This window comes from Mesoplodon mirus (genome assembly GCF_964341445.2).
Source record: "Mesoplodon mirus genome assembly, chromosome: 11".
Classification (NCBI taxonomy): Eukaryota; Metazoa; Chordata; class Mammalia; order Artiodactyla; family Ziphiidae; genus Mesoplodon; species Mesoplodon mirus.
In genome coordinates this window covers 74,744,755-74,770,753 of record NC_138987.1, presented here as the reverse complement: position 1 = coordinate 74,770,753, position 25,999 = coordinate 74,744,755, and the positions used below count along the sequence as shown (strand labels likewise).

Here is a 25,999-nt window from a genome sequence, read left to right as displayed (position 1 = left end):
ATAGGTGTTAACTTTTCTCTAAATGTTTTGTAGACTTCAGCTGTAAAGTGTTCTGGTCCTGGACTTTTGTTTGTTGGGAGTTTTTTGATTACTGATCCAATTTCATACTGATCAGTGGTCTGTTCATATTTACTACTTCTTCCTGGTTTAGTGATGGGAGAAAGTAATTTCTAAGAAGTTTTCCATTTCTTCTAGGTTGTCCATTTTATTGGTATACAGTTGTTTGCAGTAAATGCCATATATGGCAAACCCACAGCTAACATCATACTCAACAGTGAAAAGCTGAAAGCATTTTCTCTAAGATCAGAAACAAGAGAAGGATGCCCACTCTCACCACTTTTATTCAATATAGTTTTGGAAGTCCTGGCCACAGCAACCAGATAACAAAAGGTAAAAAAAAAAAGAATCCAAATTTCAAAGTAACAAGTAAATGTGACACTGTTTGCAGATAATATGAATATATAGAAATACACATAGATAATATAATAAATGGAAAATACTAAATACACCACCAGAAAACTGATAGAGCTCAGCAATGAATCTGGTAAAGTTGAAGGATACAAAATTAATATACAGAAATTTGTTGCATGTCTATACACTAACAATGAACTATCAGAAAGAGAAATTGAGGAACCATCTCATTTCCCATGGCATCAAAAAAATAAAATACCTAGGGATAGATTTACCTAAGGAGGCAAGAAACCTGTACTTGGAAAACTATCAGGCACTGATGAAAGTTACTGAAGATGACACCAACAGATGGAAAGATTTATCACATTCATGAACTGGAAGAATTAATATTGTTTAAATGACAGTACTGCCCATGGCAATCTACAGATTCAATGCAACCCCTATCAAAGTACCCATGGTACTTTTACAGAAATATAACAAATAATTTTAAAATTTGTGTGGAGACACAAAAGACCCTGAATAACCAAAGCAATATTGTGAAAGAAGAATAGATCTGGAGGAATCATACTCCCTGACTTCAGACTATACTACGAAGCTACAGTAATCAAAGTAGTACGGTATTGTCACAAAAACAGACACATAGATCAATAGAACATAATAGAGAGCCCAGAAGTAAACCCACACACTTATGATCAATTAATCTACAACAAAGGATGCAAGAATATACAATGGAGAAAAGACAGTATCTTCAATAAGTGATGCTGGTAAAACTGGAAAGTTACATGTAAAACAATGAGACTAGAACATTTCCTCACTCCATATACAAAATAAACCCCAAATGAAATAAAGACCTAAATGTAGGACCAGAAACAATAAATATTCTAGAAGAAAACATGGGTAGAATACTCTTTGACAAAAATCATAGCAATTATTTTTTTGGATTTGTCTCCTAAAGCAAAGGAAATAAAAGCAAAAATAAACAAACAGGACCTAGTTAGACTTTAAAAACTTCTGCACAGCAAAGAAAATCATTGACAAAATGAAAAGACAACCTTCCAAATGGGAGAAAATATTTGCTAATAGTATGACTGATTAGGGCTTAATATCCAAAATATATAAACAGCTCATACAACTCAATATCAAAAAATCCCAAACAATCCAATTAAAACACGGACCAAAGAACTGAATAGACCTTTTTTCCAAAGAAGACACACAGATGGCCAACAGGCACATGAAAAATGCTCAATACTGTTATTCTTCAGAGAAATACAAATTAAAACCACAGTGAGATACACCTGTCAGAATTTGGTATCATCAAAAAAGAACACAAATAACAAATGTTGGCAAGGATGTGGAGAAAAATGAGCCCTTGTACACTGTTGGTGAGAATGTAAATTGGTGCTGCCATGGTGGAAAACAGTATGGAGTTTTCTCAAAAAACTAAAAATAGAACTACTATATGATCCAGCAATTCCACTCCTGGGTATATATCCTAAGGGAAAACAAAATCACTAATTTGAAAAGATACATGTGCCTCAATGTTCACAGCAGCATTATTTACAATTGTCAAGATATAGAAGCAACCTAAGTGTTCATCAACAGATTAATGGATAAAGAAAATGTGGTTCTGTCTATAATGGAATACTACCCAGCCATAAAAAACAGTGAAAATTTGCCATTTGCAAAAACATGGGTGAAGTTGGAGTATATTATGTTAAGTGAAATAAGTCAGACAGAGAAAGACATATACTGTATGATATCACATACATGTGGAATCCTAAAAAAACAAAATAAGTAGGGAATTCAACAAAAAGGAAACAGACTCACAGACATAGGGAACTAATTAGTGGTAGGGGGGCAGTATAGGGGTAGGAGATTATGAGGTACAAACAATCATGTATGAAATAAATAAGCTAAAAGGATATATTGTGCAATACAGTAGTATAGCCAATATTTTATAATAACTATAAATGGAGTATAACCTTTAAAAATTGTGAATCACTATGTTGTACAACTGTAACTTTTATTGTACATCAACTATATCTCAAAAAAAAGATGTAAGCTGATATCACACCCCAATAAAAAGATATAGAGTAGATTAAGAGATTAAATAACAAGACCTATACATATGCTGCCTGCAAGAGACTCACTTCAGATCTAAAGACACACATAGACTGAAAGTTGAGGGGACAGAAAATGGTACTCCATGCGAATGGAAACAAAAAAATAGCTAGGGTGCCAATCAGACAAAAGAGACTTTAAAACAAAATTACAACAAGAGACAAAGAAGAACACTACATAACTATAGGGATTGATCCAACAAGAAGATATAACAATTGTAAATACATATGCAACCAATCTAGGAGCACATAATAGATAAAGCACATATTAACAAAAATAATGGGAGAAATTGACAGTAACACAATAATAGTAGGAGAGTTTACACTCCATTTACATCAATGGATAGATTATCTAGGGAGAAAATCAAAGAGAAAACACCAGCCATAGGACACATTAGAGCAGATGGATTAATAGATACACATAGAACGTTCCATCCAAAAGCAGTATAATGCATACTCTTCTCAAGTGTTCATGGAACATTCTTTAGGATAAATCACATGGTACGCTGTAAAACAAGTCTCAAAAAATTGAAGACAATAGTAATCATATCAATCATCTTTTCCAGCCACAAAACTATGAGATTAGAAATCAACTGTGAAAGAGAGAAAGAAAAAAAGAAAGAAAGAAGGACAGAGGGAGGGAGGGAAGGAGACGGGGAGGGAGGGAGATGGGGGCAAAGGAGGGAGGGAGGGAGGGGGGAAGGAAGGGAGGGAGAGAGGGAGGGAGGCAGATGGCAAAAATGCAAACACCTAGCATCTAAAAAACGTGCTAGAAACTCTGTGGACCATTACAGCAGTGGTCTCAACTGGAGGCATGTGTGAACAAATCTCACAAATAATGCTGAAGAAGGCCAGACACAAAACCACTATGTGACTTTGTTTATATAAAATTCAAAACCAGGCAACACTAAACTATGGTAATAGATGTCAGAAAAGTAATTACTTTGCAGGAGGGTGAATACTGAATGGGAAAGGGAAGAAAATGGCTTCTGCAGTGTTGGTAAACCTGTTTCTTGATGCAGGGGCTTGTTATATAGTCAATTTGTGAAAATCAATTGCACTGTATATATAAGATCTGTACACTTTGACTTACAAAGTTTATTTTTAACATGGACCCTTTAGTTCTATCTCTTATGTTTAGAAAGCCCTTCCAAACTGAGAGGTTATTTCATAGTCATCTATTTTCTTTTCTTTATGTTGTTTTCTTTCTACTTATGTGGAAATAATTTCAGTCACTAATATGAATTTTAATTTTTAAGTTAGTTTGAATCTTATATATAAATTATTTCAAGTCATATGAAAGTATCTGTTATATTTCAATTTATCATTCTTCTTATTCTCATTCAAAAGTAGAAACTTCATTGTTCTTGAATAAACAGCTACCTCTTTACTGGGTGCCAACCTGAGTTAATGTATAATGTTGGATTTGGGAGATAGATTTTAATATTAACTATTGTCTACAGACCAAATTAAAAAGTAACATTTGCAGATAACTTGAGTTTTTTTCCTATGCCAAGAAGTTAATCCTAATTCAGCAATGGTGACACTAGAGATATAAAATGATTTATTTTGGAAAGGTGGACTTAAAACCCACATCTTTTCTAACACACATTTATAAAACCTCAGCTCCATTCATTTACCCTAATTCCTGAGCTTACTAGAATGCTTTGTCCTATTCTCAACAGTTCTTCCCTGTAAATTCCCTTTCTTCTGTTTCTATAAATATATAAATTATATGACTATAAATTCTCTTTCTTCCATTTCTATGATTCAGGCTTTCTTTAGTTCTGATTTCTTTTCTCTTTTCCTAAGCTACTTTGTATAAAATATTTTCTACTGCTCTGTTGCTCTCTTTACTATTCTTTCAGTATCAGTTTACTTTAAAAAAACGTATCCCCATTACATTATTGTACAAATTATGACACTGTTGTAAAAAAAAACACCAATTTCAGCCCAGTAACAAATATTTATAATTTTTTCCATAAATACCCATATTTGTTCCATCTTTTAACCTGGTGAAAACTGCAAATAATTACAGAATTAACTTTAGAAAATTCATTCTAATGACAATAGTGGCATCCATTCATTGTTTATTGCTTACAGATGCAGGAGTTGGCAATTAAAGTGGTGGATGAGAGCAAGGGAGGCATCAATATGATTATGATCTTTCAAGTGTGCAAGCCTGGGATTATTATAATGCCTAGAGATGATATTCAAGGGGTGTAAATCAATAGAGTCAAAGTAAATATAAGAATACAAAAACATTTGTCTACTCACCTATTAATAATTAGCCATTGTTCAGAGTCTCTTGTGTCCCTTCCTAATAACCCCAGCTTCTGGGAAACTTCCCCTAGGCTCTCAAGGCCACCCCACAATCCAGCAATTAAAAGGTTGACCTTGAAAAAGAAAAGAACTTCCAGGACCCCACTCCCATTGCTCTCATCTATTTTGACAGGTGACAAACCTTTGAAATCTTGCCTCTGGTAATCTTACAATGGAATAAAACTCATGAGAGGAATGACAGATTTAAGGGTAAAATTGATGAAAATTGAACATAAGCAAATATTAGGGCTCAGTCTCCTATTTGTAAAATAGAGTTACTCTAAAGGTCCCTTCAGCACTAAGGACTCTAATATTACCTTATTACAAAAATTAGAAATTAACTTATTTTCCAAACTTGATTGATGATACTGTAATGGAAGCAAATGAATAGTAAGGTGATCAAAAATAAAAATTTATACTATAAATGTATTTTTTAATTTGAATTTGATAATTCTACATGAAGTTGGTAAAACTCATCAGAATTTGAACATGGAATAAAGCATAAAGTTAATTAAGTTGTATGACAAGAAGATCATAGATATGTGAATATAAAATCTAAGATGTCTATAAATTAAAAAAAGAGCAAATGACAGTTGAATTAATTACTAAATGCCCGAAGTTTCACTAGAGAAATAAAAGCTCTTATAGTATTCAAGATAATTTAACAATTTCAAGTAAAGTGTGGAAATGAGGAGATAAATAACAAACACTGATGGAGAACTGAGAGTCCATTAGATAGACAACATGGTTATTTAAACTACTATTTTCTATAACAATGAAATAACACAGCAAGAACCTACTATTGGGTTGGCCAGAAAGATAGTTCGGGTTTTTCTGTAACATCAAATGAACTTTTTGGCCAACCCAATACATTAAAGGTATTATAATCTGTACTGTGAGTAATAATGACAAAACACAGTCCTTAACCTCAAGGAGTTTACAATTTAATATGAGAGATAAAGCAGAAAGAAATAATTTCAATATAAGACATATTATGTTAGATATGCTAATAAATATTCCTAAATGGCAAGTGCAACACACAAGAGAGAAGGATTAAATGAATTTAGACGTATAAAGAAATCTTTCAGACAATTCACAGCATTTAAATTGAGCCAGAATAGAAAACCAACAGGCAAAAATAAACACAGAAGAAGTTTTCCATGTGTTGAGGCTATCTAATCAAATATATGGTGATAGAAGAGAGCAGGGCAAACTCTGACACTGCATAGTTGATAGTGGTTTAGAATAGCACTTCCCAAAATCTATCCTGCATATATCTTTTAGTTAAGCACCAGTTTGAAATGTTTATATAATTTTCTTCAAAATCTTACTGAAAATAAGAAAAATCTTTTTTTTTCCTTGAAATACAGATCTGAGAGAATCCAAAATCATTCAAAGTGAGTAAAAGAATATGAAAATATTAAGAAAAATTAAAATATTGTTGTATAAAGATTGGAGTTTTTCATTAAGTCACATCACCTGGCAAGCTGTCTGGCACATAGTACATGTCTGATAACAATTTCTTCCAAAATTAATTAACAGAATTTCTACTGGATGATAAATAAATAAAAACATACAGAAGTAAAAAATTGATTGCCACTTCAGTTTTCAAATATATACTAATTAAATCATTCTTTCATGAGAGCAAGAGTAATAGATTGAAGGGGAAAGGAGGACAACACAAGCTAAATGTGAGAAAAATCATTACTTAAACTTTTAGTAGGTGGAAGAAAAAATAGTAAGTAAAATGTAGATTATGAAATTCTGTTTAATAGCATTTTTTTTAAGTTTCAAAGAAGTAATAGGTAATGGAATAAGAAAAGATGCTGACTCTTATCTATTGAATGCATGTTTAGGACATTGAAGGTTAATTGCAAGTAAATAGAGGACTATTGTTAGAGAAAGATTAATTAGAATAAGTGAGGAAATTAAAATAATCAGAAAAATATAAAGGTTTATGTAAAAGCCTCCTTGTAAATGAGTTATAATGTCTCAGACAATGTTAAGTTCTTGAGCGAAGCACTGAACCAGGAATCAGTTACTTCATACCATGATGACATATAATCACGCAAATAAAACACCAAATGCATTTATCAAATATTATTTTCAAAGGTAACATACTAGAAAATGATAACATTTGTACAGCATTTCACAGATACATTTATTTACTTATAATGAGTATCACTATTTTAAATGACTACATTTGAAAAATTCAGAGTGATAAGGAAATTTTTACTCTATGTTCAGAGGACACCACAAGCCAGGATTTGATGACTGGCAGTTCACTAGCTCAGCCACTTCATCAAATCATCATTTTGTGGGAGACAGAAATTTACTCAGTGGTCCTTTTACAATCAGTCCCACATTAGAACCACTTGGCTTAAATGCAGAGCTGTTCCATTAATGCTCCTTGAATTTTAAATTAAGCTACTAAGTCAGCTGAAGCAACCTGAAGAATTTGAAGCTTTTCAAGGATACTACCACTGATTGTTTTATAACCCAGACAAGGCAGTTTCTTAGAACTTCAGCTTTTCAATTGTTAAAATGAGATCTAAATATTCTTCCTTCACATCACTTGATGAAATGGTAGGAATTATGGGAATGATTTTAGAAAATTGGTGTAACTTGTTGAAATTAAGTACATAAGTACATTTAAACCAATTATTCATACCAAGGTGAAGCGATGTCTCTGCACTCTCAAATCACTGTTAATGTGTTAAAGTTTTAAAAAAGTACATATGACTATATTTCTTTTATTTTAAAGTTGCTCAGGATACCCATTTTAATGTCAGCTGGTTGCTTGCTCAACAGAATTACCACATTTTTGTATACCTCATAGATGCACAAGATGTTTGCTACAGAATTAATTTCAAGTTGATGAATTGAGTCAGACATACCATCAGATTTCTAACCTAAGGTCACACCAATTCCTAAAGTTCCTAATCTGTAAATACCATTATCACCTCAATTATCTGATGTACCCTAGCAAGTAAAACACAATATAAGTATGTAACACTGTCAACCATTTTTCACTTGAAGTTTTGACTGAAATACTCTCTAGATTGAAACATCAGATTACTCTATTGGTTTCCTATGGTTAAATTTATAGACTAAATAAGATAGATGACTGACCAACTTTTCTCCACTTTGTAAGGGGACAACTCTAAACTTGTATCGAATGCAGACAAATAAAACTGATCTAAAAACAAAACAATTGATATAAACTTACTTATATGCATATTATATGGTCTTTGTTAAAAACATAATAAACAGAAACCTCAATTAAATACAGCCAGGAGATCAGCAGAGGAAGCTCTCTCACCCTGCAACAATAGCAGAGTCCAAAGGAGAAGAAAGACTCATCTTCCTTCTTGGCAAGGACTCAAACAATGAAAAGCCACAGAGTCTTTCTTTCTTTCTTTTTGTTTTGTAACATCTTTATTGGAGTATAATTGCTTTACAATGGTATGTTAGTTTCTACTTTATAACAAAGTGAATCAGCTATACATATACATATACATATATCCCCATATCTCTTCCCTCTTGCGTCTCCCTCCCACCCTCACTATCCCACCCATCTAGGTGGTCACAAAGCGCCAAGCTGACCTTCCTGTGCTATGTGGCTGCTTCCCACTAGCTATCAGTTTTACATTTGGTAGTGTATATATGTCCATGCCAGTTTCTTACTTTGTCCCAGCTTACCCTTCCCCCTCCCTGTGTCCTCAAGTCCAATCTCTAGTAGGTCTGTGTCTTTATTCCTATCCTGCCCATAGGTTCTGTAAATTGATACAGCCACTATGGAGAACAGTATGGAGATTCCTTAAAAAACTAAAAATAGAACTACCATATGAGCCAGCAATCCCACTACTGGGCATATACCCTGAGGAGAACATAATTCAAAAAGAGTCATGTTCAATGCAGCTCTATTTACAATAGCCAGGACATGGAAGCAACCTAAGTGTCCATCGACAGATGAATGGATAAAGAAGATGTGGCAATATATACAATTTAATATTACTCAGCCATAAAAGGAAACGAAATTGAGTTATTTGTAGTGAGGTGGATGGACCTAGAGTCTGTCATACAGAGTGAAGTAAATCAGAAAGAGAAAAAAAAATACAGATTTTTTTCTTTACTGTAGCTCTCCCAACTTCTTTTTCTTCTTTATAAAAGCAGCCCCTTCCCTTGCCCTGCAGGGATTTGCATGTGGCTTGCCCTGGTTACAGACTCTGAATTGAGATTCTCCACTGATCCTAAATAAAGCCATCTTTGCTGGAGAAATATCTGGGAGTTTATTTGTTTTAGGTCAACAATTTCATTAAACTTTACACAGTGCTGTCCAATATGATAACTACCAACCAGATGTTGCTACAGGGCACTTGAAATGTAGCCATTCTCAATTGAGATGTGCCGTAAGCATGAAATACATACCAGATTTCAAAGGCTTAGTATAAAAAATTTAAAACTTTCTCCTTAATAATTTTATATTGATTCCATAATAAAATAACATTTTGCATGTATAAGATTAAATTTAAAAAATTATTATTACATCAATTTCACTGGCTTAGTTTTACTTGTTAAGGTTGCCACTAGAAAATTTGAAATACACATATGACTCACATTATATTTCTACTGAACAAAGCTAGTCTAGCTGTCATAAAAAAAAAGAAAAAAGATGGAAGCCACCAAGCAGATACTGTTTTCTAAAAAGAAGAATCAAAAGCACTCGGATATACACTTAGATATACAATTTAAATAATGATACACATATAGGATTTATGACAAATATTAAAGATGGCAGGAAGACAAAGAACAGAAAACAGTCTCTGCTGATAATTACATTGTATCATAAAACACGAGTATCATATCATGTTCACTCTGATTTAAGAAAAGAACATCTACATTGAAAAATTATGCCAAATATATAAAAATGAATGCAAAAATGTAATAGCAATATGTTAATATACCACATGTAACCACAAGGTGGAATATCAACTTGTATCACAATCTACACAGTGACTATTTTATTGTATTATAAAACTTATATCTGCATTATTTTATAACTTTTAAGCATCATTTTATCAGAGACTAAATTGCCTTTCAAATTTCATATATTATTTAGTTGAAAGGATTATCAAATTCATTTAATGATGATTTTAATTTTGCTTTTTATGTCATTCACAAAATGATAATTTTGCTTACATAAAAAAAAAAACCTAAAAAAAAATTAAAAAAAAACAAAAAACCCCAAAAACCTGCTTTAGTGTACATGGATTATACAGAATTCCACATTAAAATATTTTATATTCAAATATAGAGATATATTTCACATTAAAGAAAACATTTTTACCCCAACATTAAAAAGTTATATAAGCCACTTATATAATTAAAATGCACTCCTCTCATTATTCTACTAATTGTAAAATTCATTTTGAAGAAATATTTAAAGTTCCCCTAAAAATATTTTTCCCCCCAACTTCACCCTTTTATTGTCAGACAGTTTTGAACTCCTCAGGCTTCCTTTGAATGTGCTGTTCATGATGGCATATCTACCACCTGCCAATCTTTCTCCCAAATAATTGATAATCCAATGACAACACAAACTTATAAAATCATGTATCCAAATATTTTCTTTGCTGCTAAATTCATGTCTCCAAGAATCATTTTTAATTGAAAAAAGTTCCTAAAGCTAATGAATCAAATGCTTCACTTCTTTGAACTACATTTCATAAATGATGTCTTTCTCTAACTCTACTTTTCAATCTATCCCTACTGTCTTTCACTTGCCTTTGCTCTCACTCTAATTCACATAATATGATGCAGCTCTTTTATACATTTCACTAGCCTGTTTGATGTCTCTTAGGATTCTGTCAAAATATAAACTCATTCATCTCTACCAAATTACCAAACTTCTTGTTACATAAGACTTTTACCTAAGAATGATTCATCCATTTTTTACATCATATTGAAAGCAAGGTACAGGAATACCTTGGAGGTATAGTTAGTTTGGTGCCAGACCACCACAGTAAAGTAAATATCATAATAAAGTGAGTCACAAGAATTTTTTGGTTTTGCAGTACATATAAAAGTTATGTTCATTCTCCAAATAGATCACATGCTGGCCAAAAAACAAGTCTCTATAAATTTAAGAAGATTGCAATCATATCAAGCATCTTCTATGACCACAACAGTATGAGACTAGAAATAAACACAGAAAACACTGCAAAACCACAAAATGTTAAGGCTAAACAATATGCTACTAAACAATCAATGGGTCACTGAAAAAACCAAAGAGGACATTAAAAAAGATCTGAAGACAAATAAAAATGGAAACACAGTGATCCAAAAGTTATGGGATGCAGCAAAAGCTGTTCTAAGAGGGAAGTTTATAGTGATACAAGCCTACCTCAGGAAACAAGAAACTCTCAAATAAAGAATCAAACCTTACACATAAAGGAACTAAAAAAGAAGAACAAATAAAACCCAAAGATAGTAGAAGGAGAGAAATAATAAGTATCAGAGAAGAAATATATGAAACAGAGAGTAAAAACAGAAAAGACCAATGAATCAGAAGCTAGTTATCTGAAACAATAAACATATTGATAAACATTTAGCCATGCTCATCAATAAATAGAGGGGGCCCAAATAAATAAAATCAGAAATGAAAGGGACAAGTTACAACTGATATCACAGAAATACAAAAGATCATAAGAGAATATTAAAAACAATTATACACCAATAAAATGAACAACCTAACATAAAATAGACAACTAAGAAGAAATAGATAAATTCCTAGAAATGTACACTCTCCCAAGGCTAAATCAAGAGGACATTTAAAAAAAAAGACCAATTCCAGGGATTACATTGAATTAGTAATCAAAAAACTCTCAAAAAACAAAAGTTCAGGACCAGATGGATTCACAGGTCAATTCTATCATCATTTAAATCACTTAAGCATTTAACCATCATTTAATCATTTAACATTTAACACAATCATTTAACACCTCTCCTTCTCAAACCTATTCCAAAAAGTTGAAGAAGAAGGTATCACAGAATCACTATGATACCAAAACCAGACAAGATGTCACAAAAAAGAAATTTACAGGCAAATATCACTGATGAGCAGACATGCAAAAATCCTCAACAAAATATTAGCAGACGTAATTCAAAATACATTTAAAGGATCATAGACTATGATCACGTAGTATTTATCCCAAGGATGCAAGAATGGTTCAATATCTGCAAATCAATAAATGTAGTACATCACATTAACAAACAAAAGGTTAAAAAGCATGTGATCATCCCAAGAGATGCAGAAAAATCTGACAAATTCAACATCCATTTATGATAAAAACTCTTAACAAAGTGGATATATAGGAAACATACCTCAACATAATAAAGGCTGTACATGATAAGCCCACAGCCAACATCATACTCAATGCAGAAAGGCTCAAAGCATTTCTTCTAAGATCAGGAACAAGAAGAAGATGCCCACTCCTGCCACTTTCATTCAACAAAGTATTAAAAGTTCCAACCACAGAAATCAGATGAGAAAACAAATTAAAAGGAATCCAAACTGGAAAGGAAGAAGTAAAGTGTCACTCTTTGCAGATGACACGATACTATATATATATATATATATATATATATATATATATATATATATATATATATATGAAATTCTAAAAATGCTATCAGAAAACTATTAAAACTAACAAATACATTCAGTAAGTGTCAGGATACAAAATTAACATACAGAAATCTGTTGCATTCCTATACACTAAAAACAAACTATCAGAAAGAGAAATTAAGAAAACAATCCAAGTTACAACTACATCAAAAAAATAAAATACCTAGGAATAAATTTAACCAAGGAGGTAAAAGATTTATACTCAGAATACTATAATATATTGTTGAAAGAAATTGAAGATGAAACAAAACAAAACAAAACAAAATGGAATGACATACTATGCTTACGGATAGGAAGGATTTATATTGTTAAAGTGACCATACTACCCAAGGCAATCTACAGATTCAAAATAATCCCTATCAAAATACCAATGGCGGGCCTCCCTGGTGGCGCAGTGGTTGAGAGTCCGCCTGCCAATGCAGGGGATACGGGTTCGTGCCCCGGTCTGGGAGGATCCCATATGCCGCGGAGCGGCTGGGCCCGTGAGCCATGGCCGCTGGGCCTGCGCGTCCGGAGCCTGTGCTCCGCAACGGGGGAGGCCACAACAGTGAGAGGCCCGCATACTGCAAAAAAAAAAAAACAAAACAAAACAAAACAAAAATACCAATGGCATTTTTCACAGAACTAGGATCAATAACTCCCAAATTTGTATGGAAATCTCTGATAGACAAAACAATCTTGAGAGAGAAGAAGAAAGCTTCAGGTATCACTCTACCTGATTTCAAAGTGTACTACAAAGCTACTGTAATCAAAATATTATGGTACCAGAACAAAAACAGAACCATACATCAGTGGAACAGAATAGAGAACCCAGAAATAAACCGATATTTACATGGTCAATTAATCTACAACAAAGGAGGGAAGAATATAAAATGGAAAAAAGAAAGATTGTTCAATAAATAATGTTGGGAAAACTGGACAGCTATATTCACAAGACTCAACCTGGGATACGTATTCACACCATACACAAAAATAAACTCAAAATGGTTTAAGACTTAAGTGTAAGAACTGAATCTATAAAATGCCTAAAAGAAAAAAGTAGGCAGTATACTCTCTTACATTCACCTTAGCAATATTTTTTTTTGGATCTGTCTCCACAGGCAAAGGAAACAAAAGAAAAGGTGGACAAACGGGACTATATCAAACCAAAAAGCTTTTGTACATCAGAAGAAACTATCAAGAAATAAAAACACAGCTTACTGAATGAAAGAAGATATTAGCAAACAATATATCTGAAAAGGGGTTAATATCAAAAATGTGGAAGGAACTCATACAACTCAACAACAATAAAAACAAACAAACAGAATAAGAAATGGGAGAGGACCTAAGTAGACACTTTTCCAAAGAAGACATACAGATGGCACATACACCAGACACATGAAAAGATGCTCAACATCACTAATCATCAGGCAAATTTCAAATCAAAACCACAATGAGATATCACTTTACATATGTTCAGAATGACTATCATCAAAAAGACAACAAATAACAAGTGTTGGTGAGAATATGGAGCAAAGGGAAACCTCATGTATTGTTGGTGGGATTGTAAATTGGTAAAGCTACTATGGAACACAGTAAGACAAATTCTCAGAAAATTAAAGAACCACCACATGATCCAGCAATTTCACTTCCAGGTATTTTCCCAAAGAAAACAACAATACTAATTTGAAAAGATATATGCACACCAATGATCATTGCAGCATTATTTACAATAGCCAATATATGGAAGCAACCCAAGTTTCATTTGATAGATGAGGAAGATGATACACACACACACACACACACACACAATGGAATATTACTTAGAAATTAAAAAAAATTGAAATCTTACCATTTGCGACATGGATGAATCTAGAGGATATTATAATAAGTGAAGTAAGTCAGACAGAAAAAGACAAATACCTCATGATCTCACTTACATGTATAATGTAAAACAAACAAACAAACAAACAAATCTAACAAACAAAATGAAAACAGACTCATAGATACAGAGAACTACTGGGTGGGTGCCAGAACATAGGCAGGTAGTGGGTATGTGAAATAGGTGTAGGTGGTTAAGAGGTACAAACCTGCAATTATATAACAACTAAGTCATGGCATACTACACAACATAAGCAATATGTTCAATAACATTGTAATAACTTTCTGTGATGATAGATGGTTATAAGACTTATCCTGGTGATAATTTCATAATCTATGCAAATGTTAAAATACTTTGTAGTACACCTGAAACTAACAATATTGTATGCCAACTCTATTTCATTTTAAAATGTTATGTTCACACTGTATTGTTGTCTATTATGTTTGTAATAGCATTATGTCTAAAAGAAGAAATGTGCATACCTTAATTAGAAAATACTTAATCACTAAAAATGCTAATCATCATCTGAGCCTTTGGCGAGTCACAATCTTGCTGCTGGTGGAGGTTCTTGCCTTGATGAATTTTTCTACCCATGTAAGCAGAAGAAATAAGGGGAGGTGCTTCCTCAGGACAGGCCACTTTTTCAATCAAATTTGTTCCTGTATTAACAGTAGTGCTTGGGTATCTAGACATTTTCATTTTGGGGGGCTTGGCTGCTGGCTTATATAAAACACAGAGAGAATGGCCTTGCTTAGATCTTGAGCTTTAACCTAATGCTTCAGCTCCATTTACCAGTGAGCTCTAGGCTGGAATGGAGAACACTAGCCAAATAAAATTAAGTGACTTTGATTTCCCACTTGTCATTCTCCTTTGGTATCTGTATATTCAGTCCCTTCAGGAACCACCTAAAGAAACAGTTATCTAGATCAAGGTGAGATTTAAGCATGTCTGGGTTCCTTGGCTTAACGTCATTTAAAAACACCTCAATATCAGTACTACTTAAAACAGTAGAAACAGTGGGAAAATACTTAAAAAAGAAAGAGAAAAAGTAGTGTGTTCCACTCTTTTACTCATTAACATGCTGTGGTATGCAGAGGGAGACCATGATTTTGGAGCTCTGCTTAACTATTTTTATTGGCAATCACCAGGCATAATTCCAGAGTTTTGTTTTGCTGTTTCTTTGTGAGGTGTGGGTCTTTTTTTTTTCTTTTTGGAGGGGGAGCTCAGGTGTGTTCCCATGGATGATAGGTGTAGAAAGGTTATAGGAATCTTCAGAGAGATTATGAGATACAGAAATTTGAGAATCACTACTCTAGATATAAAACTAGAATCTGTAAATTGTGCAAAATGAGAACTCATCAAGTCCAAGTTGAAAATCTTTATTATATTACTAGAAAGGAGGACGACCTCTATTTTATTTCACAAGTTTGATACAATCATTATTAAAATCTCATGTGAACACCTCAGTAATGCTTAGAAAAACAGGACAAAAATATTCAATCTAAAATTAAAATTTGAAAATGTGGTCATTTCAGTATATTTGCTTCTTAAAGCATTATACATTTTAAGAGCAAAAACAAAAGAAAAGACAATGCCTTACCTTCCATCTCGATCCCAGTCATACACCTCTACTTTGACTGTTCTGTCCATGGGGAAAACATACACACAGAGTGAAGTTACTTAGTAAGATCAAATTAACATATGATTGAATGTTAAAAAATGTTATAGATTTTCTTAGATAAAATAGTGTATGCTTTCAGGTTTTACAAAATAGTTTAAAGTTGATTTTGCTAATTTTAATACTATTCTTCAATTTATATCTTAAAATAGGTTTCTAAAATCATACAGATTTTTAATTCTTTAAACAGAGTAAGAAAGTATATGGGAAAAGCATTTATAGTTTGACATAGCTTCTGGATGGAGAGGTATAGAGCTACTCCTCCACTCTTCAAAACCATTATCTTAGAGACATATTTCTCAAACTCAGCATGGATCAGAATCACATGGAGAGCTTGTCAAAACATGAACTGTTGGACCTCATGCCCAGTGTTCCCAGTTCAGTAGCCCTGGGTTGGGCACAAGACTGTAAATTCTACAAGTTTCATCAGGTGTTGCTGATGCTGCTAACTAGGAACCATATTATAAGAATCACTTTCTTACAATGAGTCCAATTAAATAAAGTTATGATACTATTAAATGAATAAAGTGACAGTCAAGTAGCATAAATTTTAAAGTAAATTTAATGACATATACCAATCAATAGTTCTTTCTATGATATTTGTTAATATAATAAATCTTCATTTTTCTAATATACGAGTAATAAGATAAAAAATATCTTTTGGGGTGAGTAGGGGTTTTTGTATTATAATCTTATAATCAACTTTCATAAGAAAAAGAAAACAACTTTGATACTAAGAAATCTTCGGGTATATTGTGGGAAGATCTTCAGGGCCACATCACCCTCCTATTTGTAAAACACCAGAATTTCCCTGTTCTACATCTCTAGAACTTTTATAATTCAGCAACCATGGGAGCAATGATGTCAAATAGGATTCTCAGGAGTAAATCAGGGTTTATAACATATGTAGTCATAATCTTATGTATATTGTATATTTACTTATTCCTCTCTAGAAAGATAATACCAAATGAAAATATTGAGGCAATGAAAATTCTGGGATGACTTTTGAATATGTTAAACAAATATTCAATATATTTTTAACACTTTGTCCATTTTTTTCTTGAAAAATTAGTTAAACCAAATTTTAATTTCTCATATTATCCCTCCTCCCCTAATCATTGTGGATTAAAAAAAAGTTATTTAAAAAATTCTGAATAAATCAACTATGCTTTTGCAAATACACATTTATATTGGTAAAGGAACAAACTTAATTTTTAAAATTCAACTTAGATTATTGGATACAAAATCTATAGTGAATATTCAAAACTCTCAGAAAAGTTGTCATTTATTTTACCTGTCATAATCGCCATTACATAAAGCTCTGACTGAGATCTTGAATGCTTGCCAAATAGGATTCAGAGTGTTTTTGACAACTTCTGTTTTATGACAAATTGTAAAACTGTAAAAAAAAAAGTTTTCAGTTATTTTCATGATTCAGTTATAATATATTGTTTTAGTAGTCATTATTCTGTTTTTCTTTTTGTGCAGAATACATGTTACCAGTCCCTCTGTTGCTGCTATATCAGTCAATAAAAAGAGATTTGCAGTTTTAAAACTTTAAAGATTAGCTTATCATAACATAAAGCAATGAGATTTTGCAATGAGTTTACTAAAAATGATCTGCAAATTCAATAAATCCTAAAGCTGCATTGTAAATACTCTCTATAAAAATTGTGGTGACAAATTGATACAGTGGATACAGTGAAAAGTATCCATGGGTCACTAAGAATATGAAGGTCATCAGTAACCCTGAGAAGGGCAGTTTTGCTGGAGTGCTGGGGACAAAAACCTGGTTGGAATGTGTTTAAGAAAGAAGAGAAACTGAGGCAGAGTGTATAAACAACACTTTTGAGCAGTTTAGCTGTAAAAAGAAAAAGAGAATTTGGGGATAGCTTAAAGGGGAAAGATTATTCAAATGAAAGGTTTGTTTTTTGTTACTTTTTAAATTTTTTCAAGATGAAAGAAATAACAGCAAGGTTGTATGCTAAAGGAAAAAGTACATTAGAGAGAAAGCAATCTGTGATGCATGAAAGAAAGGGGATAAAAGATAGAGCAATGTCCTGACTTAGATGGAAGTGGATGGGATAGAGGGAATCAATGGAGGGGTTGGCCTTGGGAGCACAGATAGTGACTTTGCAGAGCATTCAGGAAGGTCAAGCACAGGGGTAGATGCTGTGATGAGATCTTGAGGAAGTTCTCCAATTGCTTCCATTTTCTTATTAAATAGAAAGCAAGATAACTAGCATAGAAGGAAGAGGGCAAAAGTGATAAAGTGTCTGGGAGGGAGGGAACACTGATGGATTAAGGAAAGGGAGTAAGATTCCTGGGGAGGGTTAAGGGCCTATTTAAGATTAACATAATAAATTTATAGTGAGACCACTCAGTATGTGATTCTTTCTTTCTTTAAACTGTTGACTCTATATACCTAAAGAATCCCTAGAGGGAAGAAAGATAGCAATTCAAGAATATAAAATAAGGGGTAGAATACATGGAGCCTTAAACTAGGTTTTCTGATTCAAATTCCAGTATTGTTTCCACCAAATCATTCAATCTGCAGACATCAATCAGGTCCTGGAAATGTTCTTGCCTAAATGCAAATTTATGCAGCAGTTACTGAACTATAAAAAGTTTTAATAATCTTGGTTAGAACAATGCCTAAACTCAACCTTCACTAAAACCTTAGTCACGAAGTGTTCTAAATTCAAGGGATCCCTCTAATAGTCATTAACATGAGACTATTACATAACTACCATAGTGAATATACTGTAACTAAACCTCACAAGGAAATAATCTCATGTTGAAAGGGCCTTGAGTCAATTTTCCCCTTCTCAGGCAAGAAAAGGTCTCTCTGCATTAAGAGATCAAATAGAAACATACTATAAATGGATCATGTATTCAATTTAAAATTTATGGCATTAGTGCCATACTCTTCCTGGTAGTGTCCTCACCTATCTAAAGAAAATCATGTTACTAAATTGACAGAGCTCAAGAGAATATGTGTGTATATAATGTGGTCGAATGCTCTCAAAGTTGAGACACCAAAAGCACTGTAGGAATCACTGGGGCAAAAGACATTAAAAGAAAGATAGAGGATAGAAGACTCTAAAAGGTGAATCAACAGCCAACATCGTCCTCAATGGTAAAAAACTGAAACCATTTCCACTAAGATCAGGAACAAGACAAAGTTGCCCACTCTTACCACTATTATCCATCATAGTTTTGGAAGTTTTAGCCACAGCAATCAGAGAAGAAAAAGAAATAAAAGGAAGCCAAATCGGAAAATAATAAGTAAAACTGTCAGTGTTTGCAGATGACATGATACTATACATAGAGAATCCTAAAGATGTTACCAGAAAACTAATAGAGCTAATCAATGAATTTGGTAAAGTAGAAGGATACAAAATTAATGCACAGAAATCGCTGGCATTCCTAAACACTAATGATGAAAAATCTGAAAGTGAAATTAAGAAAACACGCCCATTTACCATTACAACAAAAAGAATAAGATATCTAGGAATAAACCTACCTAAGGAGACAAAAGACCTGTATGCAGAAAATTATAAGACACTGATGAAAGAAATTAAAGATGATACAAATAGATGGAGAGATATATCATGTTCTTGGCTTGGAAGAATCAACATTTTGAAAATGATTCTACTACCCAAAGCAATCTACAGATTCAATGCAATCCCTATCAAACCACCACTGGCATTTTTCACAGAACTAGAACAAAAAATTTCACAATTTGTATGGAAACACAAAAGACCCCGAATATCAAAAGCAATCTTGAGAACGAAAAATGGAGCTGGAGGAATCAGGCTCCCTGATCTCAGACTATACTACAAAGCTACAGTAATTAAGACAGTGTGGTACTGGCACAAAAACAGAAAGATAGATCAATGGAACAGGATAGAAAGCCCAGAGATAAACCCATGCATGTATGGTCACCTTATCTTTGATAAAGGAGGCAGGACTGTACAGTGGAGAAAGGACAGTCTCTTCAATAAGTGGTGCTGGGAAAACTGGATAGGGACATGTAAAAGTATGAGATTAGACCACTCCCTAACACCATACACAAAAATAAGCTCAAAATGGATTAAAGACCTAAATGTAAGGCCAGACACTATCAAACTCTTAGAGGAAAACATAGGCAGAACACTCTATGACATAAATCACAGCAAGATCCTTTTTGACCCACCTCCTAGAGTAATGGAAATAAAGACAAAAATAAACACATGGGACCTAATGAAACTTAAAAGCTTTTGCACAGCAAAGGAAACCATAAACAAGACCAAAAGACAACCCTCAGAATGGGAGAAAATATTTGCCAATGAAGCAACTGACAAAAGATTAATCTCCAAAATTTATAAGCAGCTCATGCAGCTCAATAACAACAACAAAAAACAAACAACCCAATCCAAAAATGGGCAGAAAACCTAAATAGACATTTTTCCAAAGAAGATACACAGACTGTCGACAAACACATGAAAGAATGCTCAACATCATTAATCATTAGAGAAATGCAAATCAAAACTACAATGAGATATCATCTCACACCAGTCAGAATGGCCATCATCAAAAAATCTACAAACAATAAATGCTGGAGAGGGTGTGGAGAAAATGGAACACTCTTGCACTGTTGGTGGGAATGTAAATTGATACAGCCACTATGGAGAACAGTATGGAGTTTCCTTAAAAAACTACAAATAGAACTACCATATGACCCAGCAATCACACTACTGGACATATACCTTGAGAAAACCCTAATTCAAAAGAGTCATGTACCAAAATGTTCATTGCAGTTCTATTTACAATAGCCAGGACATGGAAGCAACCTAAGTGTCCATCAACAGATGAGTGGATAAAGAAGATGTGGCACATATATACAATGGAATATTACTCAGCCATGAAAAGAAATGAAATTGACTTCTTTGTAGTGAGGTGGATGGACCTAGAGTCTGTCATACAGACTGAAGTATGTCAAAAAGAGAAAAATGAATACCATATGCTAACACATCTATATGGAATCTAAGGGGAAAAAAAAAAGGTCATGAAGAACCTAGGGGTAAGACGGGAATAAAGACACAGACCTACTAGAGAATGGACTTGAGGATATGGGGAGGGGGAAGGGTAAGCTGTGACAAAGTGAGAGAGTGGCATGGACATATATACACTAGCAAACGTAAAATAGATAGCTAGTGGGAAGCAGCCGCATAGCACAGGGAGATCAGCTTGGTGTTTTGTGACCGCCTAGAGGGGGATAGGGATGGTGGGAGGGAGGGAGATGCAAGAGGGAAGAGATATGGGAACATATGTATATGTATAACTGATTCACTTTGTTATAAAGCAGAAACTAACACACCATTGTAATGCAACTATACTCCAATAAAGATGTTAAAAAATAAAATAAAAAAATAAAAGGTTAATCAAAATATCTAAAGCAGAGGGAAGAAAATTAAAGGAGATAAGGGAGAAGTAGGCAGGAGAAAAACAGAGTGAATCAAATGAGAAAAAGCAAAAGTACACAAAAATGGTTAAGAAAAATTCATAGGGACAAAAGTATGTATATATTTTTCATAAACAGGCATCTGCCTATCTTCATAACTCTACATATTCTTAAAGATTTACAAAGGGACTTTCTCTTCTTCTCTTATATCATATTCTAATATATACCAATCTTTGGTATGGTGATAGATACGGATACCTAGCTATATAGGTACCTAGATAGGTAGGTAGAAGATAGATAAATGATAGATGGGTGATAGATAGATAGATAGTAGATTAAATCAATAGACAGAGAGCTAGATGGAGTTAAAGCAAGCAATGAACCATCTTCAAACAAAAATGCTCAATAATCTACTGACTTCTAGGCCTTTTTGCTTACAGTTAAATCAAAATTTCTGTCATATTCCTAGTATCATCAGTCATAGTAATTAAATACTTTGAAACTTCTTCTCTTAATAAAGTGACTCACCTTCTTAGTGAGCTACTTGTGAGGTAGTCATCTGTCTTCTATTAATCATTCTCATTTGTAAAGCATTAGATGTGATATAGACAGCAAAAGATCTCTAGTAATTTCAGCACTAGTGTAATTAGTGAAAATTCTAACAGGAGTCTGAGGTAGGTCTTTCTACTATTCAGGAGTATTGCTATATAAATATAAATGTGTATGTATATATGTATTACACATAGTATTAGAAGAAAAATATTTTTATTAAATAACCTGTGTTAAAATACTTTAAATGAAGCCAATTACCAAAAAACAGTTATTCCAAAGGAAAATTATTACCTAATTATGAATACAGGTCAAATTACTAAATAATATGAAAGCAAGAAAATAAGAATTTATAATCATATATTATAATGGATTTTCATTAATGTTTACAGTAGAAATTAAGTTTTACTCTTTCTTATAATATGAGTCTCAAACACTAGGCAACAAGCAATTTTTGAAGTAGCTCCGTGTTCAAATACATGTTAAAAATGAAGATAAAGTCTTTGCAGTTACAAAGACACACATAAAAAGTGAGGAGTAAAAGCATTTTTATTCATCCAAAACTTATCAGAACAAAACATATGTATATTAATACATTAATACATATGTCCTAATATATATATTTGGATCTGGGTGGTGAAGTATTTTCTGTGTGTATATGCAAGTGGAAAGTTTTCTGAAATGAGATTCACAAAATTTTAGCAATAGTTATTTTTTAAATGATTTGAAATTTTTGGATTTGTTGCACTCAATATTTATATTTTATTTAATCAACAAGTTAATACCATTTTTATAAGCATAATAAATTTTGTAATATATCTCTTACCAGTAGCATTAAATGTATGATAGACTGAAATTCTATAATTATACAACAAGTATTTCTAAGAAAACTAGTAAGAATAAAATAGAAAATTCAGGAAATAAGTCATTCAAACAGGAGGAAACATAAGAACATTTTAATTCAAGAAAATTTGAACAATTCTTTAGTTTTTTTCCTAACTGTGAAATGACTGGAAAATATGATTATTTACCCACTGTGCAATATTTTTCACATGGGTAAATTAGTGTTCAGATACAAATGCTACTCTAACATTTTTACCACCAAAATAGAAAAGAAGCATGCAAAATCCGATATGATACCATAACAAAAATAACCAACAGTTGCCGAGTAGCTGCATCAGCAAAAATCATACACTATGTAAAGCTTCATTTTATATTGCTCAGTATAATCACTTTAAATAGCAAACTTTCTATTTTTATGTACCATTTTATACTTATTACATAGCATTAACATGTTGTATAATTTCATTTATAAGTGAAGGAGGTTACATTTTTTTACATTCTATTCCCCTCGTTTTAATCTCCAAATGACATTTTCTCTTTAGCTAATATTTTATTATGCACAGTTAAGGAAAACAGAAGAGGAAACATTATACCATAAGATAATAATAATAATAATAATAACAGCTAACATAATTCTTATGTTAGGGAAGCTTCTAGATGATTTTTGTGTAATAACTCATTTGATACTCTCAGCAGCCCTGGGAGATAACTATGATCAGAGCCCATTTTACAGATGAGGAAACTGAGTGTCATATGAGTTTAAAAACTTGCCTATGGTCCCATAGCTATTAAGTAGCAGGGTCATGGCTTACACCTAGGCAGCAGGACCTTATTTAGATCATAAATTTAACCATTAAACTTTTTCATTACTACTGACAATACAATAAGAATCATAGAAGATAACAATAAAATGTATTTCATGGTAGAGTCATATGTATTAAATTATACTCTGTACAATGGAATATTACTCAGCCGAAAAAAGCGAATGAAAACTTTGCCATTTGCAATAACATGGATGGACTTAGAGGATACTATGCTAAGTGAAATAAGCCAGACAGAAAAAGACATATACTGTATGATATTACTTATATGTGGAATCTAAAAAATACAACAAACTAGTGAATATAACAAAAAAGAAGCAGACTCATGGATATAGAGAACAAACTAGTGGTTACCAGTGATGAAAGGGGAGAGAGGAGGAGCAATGTTGGGGTAGGGGAATAAGAGGTACAAACTATTTTGTATAAAATAAGCTACAAGGATATAGTACAATACAGGGAATGTAGCCAATATTGTAATATAATTATAAATGAAGTGCAATCTTTAAAAATTGTGAATAACTATATTGTACACCTGTAGCATATAATATTGAATATCAACTATACTTCAATAAAAAATTAAAATAAATTATAACTCTATAATACATTTTCAAATCACAAAGAAACCAGTCTAACTGTAACTGGTAAAATATTCAAATTACTAGAGGGTAATGAAAAATTTTCCTGAGTGTTAGATATCATTGAAAAAACCCTGTAGTATAAAAAGCAACCCCTAAACTCCATATTCCTCTCCAAGAAATTGGCTTAAGGGTTCAATTCTATAACAAAATACTTTAGTTTCATAATTTTAGATTTCCACAAACATGTAAATCTTCCATTCTATTAAGGCAATAATATAAATTTAGGAAAAGTAAAGAGGAAATGTTTCTATGAAGCTGAAAATCATTCATTATAAATATCAAACAAAACATATAAAATGCCTAAAAAGTTACATTTTATTATTGAGAATAAAAAATCAAATCAATTTTTGAATAACAAAATATTTTACTGTTTATCAATTTAATATGAATATCTGAGAAAAAGTGATAATTTAACGTCATACTTATAATAGCCTTAAAATTCATAAAATATAAATCTACCTGCCATCTTCATTACTTCGATAAAATACAAGAAAAGGATCTGATTTTCCAAAGAAGTCCTTCTTGTCCAATTTGTTCGCACAAAATTGCATCAGAACAGCATCCTACAAACAAAATTAATAGAACAGCTCAAAACCTGGGTGAAGGAGAGGGAGAAGATGCTGGAAGAGAAAGACGTGGAGATCACCTTCCTCCCAACAGATACATCAGAAATACATCTACATGTGGAACAACTCCTACAGAACACCCTCTGAATGCTGGTAGAAGACCTCAGACCTCCCAAAAGGAAAGAAACTCCCCACGTACCTGGGTAGCAAAAGAGAAAAGAATAAACAGAGACAAAACAGTAGGGATGGGACTTGCACCAGTGGAAGGGAGCTGTGAAGGAGGAAAGGTTTCCACACACTAGGAAGCCCCTTCATGGATGGAGACAGTGGGTGGCAGAGGGGGGAAGCTTCGGAGCCATGGAGGAGAGCACAGCAACAGGGGTGTGGAGGGAAAAGCAGAGAGATTGCCGCACAGAGGATCATTGCCGACCAGAATTCACCAGCCCGAGAGGCTTGACTGCTCACTGCTGGGGTGGGCAGGGCCTGGGAGCTGAGGGTCCAGCTTCGGACAGATAGCAGGGAGAGGACTGGCTGTGGGAACACAGCCTGAAGGGGTTAGTGCACCACGGCTATCCGGAGGGAGTCCGGGAAAAAGTCTGGACCTGCCAAAGAGGCAAGAGACTTTTTCTTCCCTCTTTGATTCTTGGTGCATGAGGAGAGGGGATTAAGAGTGCTGCTTAAAGGAGCTCCAGAGACAGGCGTGAGCTGTGGCTAACAGCGCAGACCCCAGAGACAGGCATGAGATGCTAAGGCCGATGCTGCCACCACCAAGAAGCCTGTGTGCAAGCACAGGTCACTATCCACACCTGCCTCTCAGGAACCTGTGCGGCCCGCCACTGCCAGGGTCCTGTGATCCAGGGAAAACTTCCCAGGGAGAACACACGCCCGCCTCAGGCTGGTGCAACGTCCCATTGGCCTCTGCTGCCGCAGGCTTGCCCCGCACTCTCTGCCCCTCCCTAACCCTGGTCTGAGTGAGCCAGAGCCCCGAAGTGCTGCCCTTTTAACCCCGTCCTGTGTGAGTGAAGAACAGATGCTCTCTGGTGACCTAAACGCT

General features: G+C 33.5%; 1 protein-coding gene across 1 annotated transcript in view; it reads right to left on the bottom strand.

Annotated features, from left to right (window-relative positions):
* CPNE8 (copine 8) overlaps positions 1–25,999 on the bottom strand; it is a gene marked incomplete at its 3' end in the record, with an annotated part of 339,332 nt that overhangs the window by 121,586 nt on the left and 191,747 nt on the right. Inside the window, exons 9-11 of the mRNA XM_082635327.1 lie at positions 24,839–24,942; positions 17,377–17,481; positions 16,005–16,046 (exon numbers count right to left, since the gene is read on the bottom strand). Coding sequence (XP_082491453.1) covers positions 16,005–16,046; positions 17,377–17,481; positions 24,839–24,942 — 251 coding nt within the window. The remainder of the gene's footprint in view (positions 1–16,004; positions 16,047–17,376; positions 17,482–24,838; positions 24,943–25,999) is intronic.